Source organism: Phoca vitulina, unplaced genomic scaffold (genome assembly GCF_004348235.1).
Source record: "Phoca vitulina isolate PV1807 unplaced genomic scaffold, GSC_HSeal_1.0 scaffold18, whole genome shotgun sequence".
Lineage (NCBI taxonomy): Eukaryota > Metazoa > Chordata > Mammalia > Carnivora > Phocidae > Phoca > Phoca vitulina.
In genome coordinates, this window is record NW_022589721.1 from 32,645,426 (window position 1) to 32,655,153 (window position 9,728).

The window sequence follows — 9,728 nt, forward strand, 5'->3', positions numbered from 1 at the left end:
CAGACCCCGCCCTCGCGGTCTCCCCGCCAGACCGCGCCCCCGATGGGCCCCGCCCCGCCCCGTTAAGACTAGTTCAGGCGCAGCCGGCCCCGCCCCCAGGAAGGCCCCGCCCCCAGGGAGGCCCGCCCCGCGGACGGCTCTCTGCGCGGACCCGGGGCTGGCTGCGGGGCGCCCGGGTGCTGTGCCAGGCGGCGCTGCGCGGGGCGCGGGGCCGGGGTCGGGGTCGGCGGCCCGTGGCGCCCGAGTGGGGTGCGCCCAGCGGGCCGCGGCCGCCGAGCAACGATGGCGGAGGCCGCGCCGCCGCACCTGGCGCTGCCCTCAGGGCTGCTGGAGCTGTGCGCGCTGCTGGGGCCCTCCCGGGACAGCCTCCGCGGCCCCGACCAGGTAAGGGAGCAGGTAAGGGCCGACGGGGAAACTGAGGCGGGACGCGGCCGGGCGGCGGCTAGGCTCGGAGCCCGGGTCTGGCCCCGGCGCCCCGGGCGTCCGCGGGGTGGGGGCGGTGCGCGGGGCTCCGGCCAGCCCCCCCCGCCCCCCCGCAGCTCGTCCGGTGCGGGGACCGTGGCTGTCCTCCCGGCCGCGGAGGAGTCGCGGGGGGCTGCGGGCCGGGGAGCGCTCGCCGGAGAGGAGCGCGGGCTCTGAGGACGCCCCTCCAGGTGCTCCGCCTCGCGCCCCTCGGCCTTCGGGACGCACACCTGGGCAGGGTGAAGGCGGCGGCGGGGGGGTGGGGGGGAGGTGCGGCCGGGGCGCCTGGGGGGCGTCCGCGAAGAAAGGATTCCATTCATTACCCCGGACTTACTGTCTCCTCGGTGGTGGGTGCTGTTCCCGGCACAGCATCGTGAGGTTTGGGGTTTTAGATGTAAGGGCCACTTCTAAATGTTCTGCATTTAGTCGTTTTGCGATGAAACCTTGCCATTTTTCTCACTTGCAGAAAAGGCTGCCCCCCCCCCCCGCCCCTTTTCTCCTTCTCTGTGTTCTAGCGGTCAGAGTGACAAACCTTTTCCCGGAAAGCAGCAGTTTTGGACATTCTCATTCTTTGTGCTTCTTTCCTGTGCCCTCACTTTTTCTTAGTTGTGCAACCCAGGCTTTCTTTTGAATCGGTTTGTGGCCCTCTTTTTCTCTGGGTCCAGGATGTCCATATGAGTCTGTTTGTGGCATTTTTCTCTGGTTAGTAGTGATGCCCAGCGTACTCAGAGATTCCCGGCTCTTCTGCCCAGTTATCTGGGCAAGTCCTCATCCCATTCTGGAGGACAGCAGGGAGAGGCACAGGAAGGCACCTGAGTATTTAGGACTGCAGAGTTGAAGGGTTGAGGTCATCAGATACTGCTAGATACTGCTAAAATTAACTGGACAAATGTCTCTTAATGTCTTGGTAGTCTCCTTAACTTTTTTTTTTCTTCAAGATTTTATTTACTTGAGAGAGGGAGAGAGATAGCGAGAAAGAGAGAGAGAGAGAAAGCGCGCGCGCGCGAGCAGAAGGGGGGAGGGGCAGAGGGAGAAGCAGAAGCAGACTCCCCGCTGAGCAGGGAGCCCCACAAGGGGCTAGATCCCAGGATCCCAGGATCATGACCTGGGCAGATTGCAGATGCTTAACCGACTGAGCCACCCAGGTGCCCCGTCTCCTTGACTTTAATACAGAGCCGACTTGGATGGTTTCTGCATTTCCCTCCTCCTTTCTTACTCCCCAAACCCCAGTGATGTCTGCATCCCCTTTTGACCTCTGTCTCCCCTGACCCTCATCGATTGAGTTATTTCTCTGCCTCTAATTTGCCAAATGGCATTTCCTCCTTTTTCTTCTCATAGGAAATGACTTGGTTTCAGTTGCTTCTTGGGTGATTTCAACACATGTGTTGGTTGCCCCAGGGTGAGACATGTCTTGAGAGTAGGGTGAATCAGCTGCAATGTGCACAGGGGTGCTTTCCTGACCCAAACAGGCTGCGGCTTTCCCGGGCGAGCGGCAGTTTGCTACTCTGCATTTTAACTATTATCCTTTTTATCCCACACCCTGATTCTGTTAGGGGTTCAGCAGAAGGTAGAGAGCAACTATTTGGAGTAGGAAAAAGGCAACCTTACGGGATGGGTCCAACTTCCTGGAGTGAGCCTCCTTTAAGGCCGATGTTGACGTTACAGTTAACCAAACATATGACTTCATTTGGCTACTTTTACTGTATAGCAGTTCTATTTCCAACGTCTGAGGCTTTTTTAGAACTTTGAAAATCACCATTTCTCTGTCGTTGAGGCATTCCTGCTTGGTGACAGATGAAAACAAGCCCGAAAGTATGAGAAACATCCAATTTAATGTTAGGGTAGTAAGGAGCCCTACCTTTCCATTTCATTTCTTAGATGGGGTGGTGTTTGTTTTGTGAGGATAGTGACAAAGACTTGGAGAATACAGGTCCGTCCCCATGTGAGTTTCTGTGCTTGGTTACATTTCCCTCCACTCCGTGGTTGCCGTGGAGACTAGGCGTGGGGTATGGAAGGATGCACCGCTAACCCTCCCAGTGGACCGAGAGCAGTGTCCATAGAGTAGGTCACTAGCATAATTCTTGCCTGTGAAGGCAACACTGTAACGGTTCTTAGTGGAGAGCATCCTGGCTTTTGGTTTCTAGAGCAGCACAGTCCACCAGAACTCTCTGAATGATGACACCAGTGTTCTTCATCTGTGCCATCCAGTAGGCAGCCACTAGCCACATGTGGCTACCAGGTGCTTGAAGCGTGGCTAGTGCCACCGAGGAACTGGATTTTAAATTTCATTTAATTTTAATTAATTTCAATTTAAATAGCCACATGGCTCTTCATGGTGTTGGACACACAGTTCTAGAGCATTAAAAAAAATCTATTGTTTTCTGTTTTATTTCACAAATGTTGGCCCATCCTATATGAAGATCAGTGCCCCTCTGTAATCTAACAGAAATAAATCTGTGACGCTATGAGTTAGGGTGTTGTGTGTCTTACTTATTAGCTCTGGTTTTGGGGACTGAAATGGTTGTTACCCGGTAGGAGTTAGTAAATTGGTGTCTGTGAGAGAAGGGCAGGAATGACTGTCACCAGACTGTCACCAACAGACCTTGTCTTGTCCGTAGGGGAGGAGGGACAGTTGCAATGCTCTGGGATCCAGGACGGTGCTTTCAGGAACTTATTCTGAATAAGTCGGTCATGTGCAAATATGTATGGCAGTCACTGTTCACTGCTGCCTTTGCTCAGGTTGTGTGTGTGACGAAGAACTGAGAGCGTACCAGCTGTCCCTTGGTAGGGGATGGGGCAGATATGTTACTGAGTCGTCCCCTTGTGGCCCCATACAGCTGTGACAGGGAAATCAGCCACACTGTGTGCTTAAGTGGGGAAAAAAGCTTAGTGGAACCGTTAAAAGGAGATGATTGTATGTAGAGAGAAAAATCATTGATATACACCTAAGAAATAGGAAGACTGTCTCCTGCACTGTGACAGGGTATTACCCACCATTTCATGGAATTAGGGGGAGGGCCTTTCCTTTCCATTCTTATTTTTTATTCTTCCTGTATTGTTGTTAGCTTTAAAACATGAGAGTGTGTTACTTATCCAACCAGGAAAGACAGCAAGGATATATGTTCAGAGGAAAAACAGATGTGTGATGAACTGCCAAATGCCAAGTCAGCTGAATTTGGGCCATTTCACTTTAAGTGACTAGGTAAATAGAGGGAGCAAGAGGTAGTTTATTGGTGTTAGCATGATGACCGTGTTCCATTCAGACCGAATGTGCCCTAAGTGATCACGGAGTGCCAGGATATGAACCGATGAGCAGCATCCACTGAGAACCATCTTCTGTGCTGAATGTGGGGACACAGAGCGAAACCATACAATCCCCGCATCCCCCACCAACTCTGAAGGTGATACAGTACCACCGTGGAGGGCATCGATGCTCTAGAGGTGCTGGGCCAGGGCAGGTGGGGGTGGAAAGAGGTGCTCTAGGAGGTGAGGAGGTGAGGAGGGAGGGAATGTGGAGGTAGAAGGAGGTGCTTGAGGAGGGGCGGAGCCAGGGCCTTAATGGCCTGGAAGAGGCACCTTGCCCTGGCTGCCGGTGAGGAAATTCTCCCTCCAGTGGGGGTGAACGGGAGGGGGGTCCCTGGTGAAGAGGTGGAGCGGGGAGGGGGCTGGGCACCTGTCAGGCCCCTGGAGCGGGGCCTGAGTGGAGAGCAGGGAAGAGCGTTGGAACATGGGCGCTTGTGTCTGGAGACTGAGGTTCGGTGGTGCACGGCTTTGGGGGTGCCCTGGCTTTGGAAGCAGGCTGGCCTGCTGCTCAGGCCTGCAGTCCAGGTCGTCATCCTGCCCTGTGACACAGGCACACGTGTGACATGTGCACGGAATACGTAGTAGTAACGATGACATGGAGACAGACTTGGTTTCCATTCTGGTGGAGGGACAGAGGTGGTCTGTGAGGCTGGTTTGAGCCCATCGAAGGGTCTGCGGGGGTAAAAAGCTGACACCAGCTGGCAGGCGCCACTGCCCGTCGGGGCGGGTGATGAGGTCACATGGGTTCTTTTCTTTTTTGTTTTAAGATTTTTATTTATTTGAGAGCGAGAGTGTATGCAGAAGCAGGGAGGGGAGAGGGGCAGAGTGCCAGAGGGAGAAGCAGGCTCCCCGCCGAGCAGGGAGCCCGACGCGGGGCTCGATCCCAGGACCCTGGGATCATGACCTGAGCCGAAGGCAGATGCTTAACCATCTGAGCCACCCAGGCACCCCAGAGCTTAATTTTTGAAGCTATAATTTCAGGGACCCGCCAGGTACGTTGGGAGGCAGTTGGGTGCAGTCTGGGACTGGAAAGAGGTCTGAGCTGGCGGTGGGATTCTGGGCGCCGTCCCCAAGTGAGGACACCACGTGAGTGTGGAGATTGCCGGCCAGGCCAGGCGCTTGAGGCGGGGCAAGGAGTCAGCCCTGGCCTGGGGGGGGGGGGGGGGGCAGCCTGGAAGGAGCTACCTGCCGGGGCCCTACCCAGGAGCGTCAGGGCGGAGGGAAAGAGCAGAGGGGAAGTTGCAGGAAAGGGGTAGGCTCCACAGTGTGGCCACCTGTGCCCAGTCCTCACGGATGTGATGTTTGATGTGAGCAAGGAGCGGACGCACGTACTTTCATAGTTAAATAGGTCTGAACTGCTGGATTTTGACAGGAAAGTTTTAAAAAAGGTTTTATATAACTCAATATATGGTTTCCTTTCATGCCTGATACACAGAGACTTAAAAATTATCCGATAATACGGATTTCCCATGTCTGGTCTTTGTCCCTGCTGGTATTAAACTTTCTTCCAAATATAAAGAAATTGTTGCCTGAATTTAAATTATACAGCATAAAAATAAGCATTTTGAGTTTAGAGAGTGTATTTACTGATGGCATTTCCTTGTATGAATCCGCTCAAGGGTAAGAGTTCCCCTTTGGTTCCACGATTCTTACTGAAACCGGGATGCTGGCCATCCCTTTCCTGCCAGTGACGATTCCATTTCTTCTGGTGACAATGACGTCCTTCCTGATGCCCTGAGTCCCTCAGAGATCTTCGATCGCCCACTGCCCACCCCACCCGGGCGTCCTCCCACCTTCCCACGTGCTTGCCACCCAGCGAATCCCGCCTTTGACTTCTCTGTTTCTCCGCCAGCTTGGAGCTGACCGCCTGCTCGCTGTCACGGCTGCTGACCTCCCCCGGGAGCTCAGGGAGCAGCCTGGCAGCTGCCGGTGCGGCTCGGGCTCTCGGCCATCGTAGCTGGACAGAACGGAGACCGGAGGCAGAGCCCGTGCTCTTTATCTTATCTGGGGGGAAGAGTGAAAAGACAAAAGGTTTTGTAAAAATCGGGTACCAAGTTAAAGTTTAAAAGTGTTCAGGCCGAATGGCCCTGTTGCATAGATCCTGGGCGACCATGTGGTTGCTGGAGGAAGGGTGCGTCTCTTCTCTCTGAGGCCGGGAGTCCTTCTCACCCCGCAGTCTGTGTCCCCAGGTCAGTGGCGACAGGACCACTGGCGTGGGGCAGGGCGTCAGCACCCCATCTGTACCAGGCCGGACAGTATGCGGGGCGCCTCCTCCCCAGCCTGTGAGGGCATTGGGGCCTCCCGTGTTGGGGGTCAGGGTTGAGCCTTTGACCTGCGACCTTGCCCCCTGGAGAGGGAAGCTCAGGGATGCGGCATTCGCTGCTGCGGTCCTTGCAAAGCCGGATTGGAACTCACGTCTGCCTGTTGGCCGGGCTCGGACTGTCAGGCTGTGTGCCCAGGGGCAGCCAAAGAGCCAGACCCCGCGCCGCGGGTGACTTGCCTGAATGCATGGCCCGACGGGTCCCTAAAAGGAGCTTCTGTGCGGTCCTTCCTGTCCCGGGCCACTGTGGGTGAGGCCACACACACGGGTGTGGAACCCGTGCTCGGTGGTGGGTCAGGGGGAACAAAGTGACAGCGGGTCTCGGATGGAAGGCGCACAGCAGAGCAAGGGTCGGCGCCACCGGCTTACTCGTATTTCTCCCTGCTTCAGATGTCCCTGAAGAACGGGGTCCGCAGCGCCTCTTCTCTCGATCCGGAGGTCCTGTCCATTTTTGTGCCTCCTTTCATCACTAAGGAGGACAGTCAGATGGCTGGTGCCCCCTGTGTGACTCTGAGCAAGACCAGAAGGCGCTCCTTCAGAAAGAAGAAGGACAAACCCAAAACAGAGCCCTGGAAGGGCCTCCCTCTTGAAGACGTTAGTGTCCCCAACGGCGTGGACCTGCTTGCCCTTCCTCAGCTCTGCTTCCCAGGTATCCCCTGCCCTGCTTTCCTGCCGCACCCATGGTGCTTTCTAGAAACCACGTCGAGAAAGGGTGACAGATGGGGGGCTGGTGACCCCTGGCAGCCTCAAGGTCGAACTGTGGGACTCAGTTCTCTTAAGCTTGGGGGTTTGGGAGCTGAGGATGCATGGCCCACGACGTAGTGCAGCTCCCGTTTTGGAGAATGAGTCCCAGACGAGGGGCTGTGCGGATTGCCAGCATGGTTGGTAGGTGTGCTTTCCAAGGATTTTCACCTTCGATTGACAGGCCATTCTTCAGAGGTCTGGTAGGTGGGTCAAGAAGAGTCCATTTAGCCTGCGGCATCTGCCCCCCCCCCGCCCCCAAGTGTGCTTCCATCCAGGCTCCCCAGCCCCTGTTTTCTGTGCCTCCAGAGCCCACAGCCCAGGCTCACATGCTTTCCCCACCTGGCCCGTTCCCGGCAGTGGGTGGCCCTCATGTTTTCCACTGGTCTTTGAGAAACACCGAGTGGCTGTTGTAGAAAACTCAGACTAGGGACTTGCCTTCCCTCATTCCCGGAATGGAAGATTCCATCAGGAATGGGTGCTGTCTCCTGGTCTCAGGGATTATAACCCAGGGACAGCTGGGACACCCTCAGGCCTGCTGTGCTCAGAAACGGGTGCCTCCTCCAGGCGCATCCCGAAGGGTTTGTCTGCGGTTGTCCTCGTGTTCCTGTGCTAAATTCTGCAAAGCACAGAGGGCGGCCGAGAAATGGGTACCGCAGAGGGATGAAGGGGCCACGGCTGGCTAGTGGCCTGACCCCCCAGATGCCACAGCTGGCCGGGCGAGGACGGGTTCCGTAGGCCATGAAGTGGGCTCGTGGACAGCCCAGGCTTGGAGGCGGATGCTGCGGGGCCGTGATGAGATTTCCTCTTCTTTCTCCGTCCGCAGGGGGCGTGTACGTGGCCTCGGAACCGAGGGAGGACTGTGTCCACTTCCTGGTGCTGACCGATGTCTGTGGGAACAGAACGTACGGCGTGGTTGCCCAGTACTACCGACCCCTACACGTACGTGACTGCCGTGAATTCCCTCTGAAATCGGGCTGTCGTGGTTTTCATTTTTGCCGAAACACACATCACAAACCACCACCACTCTAATCACTTTAGCGTGTACGGGTCAGTGGCCCTAAGTACACTCCCGGTGGTGGGCAGCCCCCACTGCGTCTGGTTCCAAAAGATGTCCGTCACCCCGAAAGTCCCTCCCCCGGCCCCCATTCTGCCTCCACGGATTTGCCTGCTCCGGACTCCTGGTGTCAGTGGACTCAGGCTGCATATGGCCTCTGTATCCGGCTTCTTCCACTCAGTGGACGGGTTCAGAGTTCCTCCACGTTGGGGCAGCAACGCCTCTCTTCTTGTGGCCGAGTCCCACTGCCCCGTGGGTGTGAGCCGAAGCTTGTTGCCCACGCGTCCACGAAGGGGCACTCAGGTTCTTTTGTGCAGGGTGACGGCTTTGCGCCTCCCGAGCATGACTCGGCCCTCCCCCACCTGGCAGGGCCACCTATACGAGCCTCTCGGGAGCTCGCAGGGGCCGCCACACACCTGAAGAGGCGGGGTGACCCGCTGCCTGTGTCCAGAGGGTTTCCAGAAGCAGCAGGGGCCCCGGTGCTTCATCCGGGGAAGTCCAGGAGTCCGACACCGAGGGGGAGGTGGCTGCCCGGATTTTCCTCCCCACTCTGCCATCAGAGGCTGGGCCACCTGCAGTGGGAGAATTATCCCCAAGTGTCGGGGGACATAAGGTGCAGCTCGATGGGCTGTGTTCCTTCACGCCTGTGGAGTGGCACGGACATGCCTGATGTGCGTCAGAAACACGTGGGAGCCCAGCATTCTGCTGAGGTCTGAGTGCGCAACCTCAGTGTCTGGACTAGGCGTCCCCAGGGCGGGCGGCGGGTGGCGCGGGGAGGCCACCGCTTGCGGCCGGGCGTGTGGGCTGTTGTGCCCGCGGCACTGACGGCCTGCCCACCTGCCTGGGGTAGGTAGGGGCGGGTGACGAGACGGGAGGGGGGCCGAGTTCCTGCCCCTCCCTGGTAGTGCTTCCGGCAGAGACAGCACGGGAGGCTGCATCATTCAGGGCGGTGCTTGGGAGCTCGTCTGTGGAGTGATTGCTATGAGAAGTGCATATTATTTTTATTATCATTAAATACATTTAAAAGAGGTCACAGCCCTGCGCTTTGCATATGACTCCCCCCTACACCTGGTTGCTGGTGTGTGCATGGCCCCTTGCCTGTCCTCTCAGTGCCTGCGTGGTTTTGGGGTGACCCTGGGCCCTACGTGCCGGCCTCCCCTCCGTCCCCGCATGTCCATGACCACCCACGCCCCTTCCTGCGCTCCTGTCTTTCCGTGGACTGCACGTGCAGCCCCTCCCGGAGTGCGGAGGGCACCGTGGTCCGCATATGCGAGCCGCCCACTCGAGGCACGCCCGTCCTGCGCAGTCATTCATTTAGTCCACACCACAGCGAACGAGGCTGTGAACCCAGTGTCATCCCCGTTTTACAGATGAAGCAAGCAGTCGCACAGGGAGGCGAGGTGACTTGCCTGGGGGCCCCCGGCACACTGACTTGACGGCAGTAGGCCTTGGTTCAGTGTCGGTGGGTAGACGGATGGCGTCTCCCCCTCCCTGTCTTGCAAGACCCTCACGTTCACACCATTCCCAGGTGAAGCTGTTATCACACCTGCCATCCCTGCTGAAAAACCCCGAACAACCCTCCGCGGGGGCCAGATTGTGGCCCCCAGTGATGCGCCACCCGTCAGCTCCGCAGTGGTCTGTGCCTTCTGGAATCCCGGCGCCGGGTGCTTTCTCCAGCTGAGACCCCCCCCCCCCAAACACACACAAATGCTCTAATGCTGCAGCTTCTTTCCTTTGTAAGCAGAGCCCGTGGCCCCTTCTGGGTCTTACTGTGTTCTCACTGTGCGTCCCTTCCCACCCGGGCGGGGACATGTCTCACCATCTCCACCACCTCAGCACGTCACC

At 57.3% G+C, this 9,728-nt stretch overlaps 1 protein-coding gene across 1 annotated transcript in view; it reads left to right on the forward strand.

Annotated features, from left to right (window-relative positions):
* Nucleotides 1–242: 242 nt before the first annotated feature.
* Nucleotides 243–9,728, forward strand: part of DENND3 (DENN domain containing 3) — a 55,705-nt gene continuing 46,219 nt past the window's right edge. Inside the window, exons 1-4 of the mRNA XM_032416108.1 lie at nucleotides 243–384; nucleotides 6,476–6,734; nucleotides 7,653–7,844; nucleotides 9,412–9,518. Of these exons, the coding sequence (XP_032271999.1) occupies nucleotides 283–384; nucleotides 6,476–6,734; nucleotides 7,653–7,844; nucleotides 9,412–9,518 (660 nt within the window). The 5' untranslated portion in view covers nucleotides 243–282. The remainder of the gene's footprint in view (nucleotides 385–6,475; nucleotides 6,735–7,652; nucleotides 7,845–9,411; nucleotides 9,519–9,728) is intronic.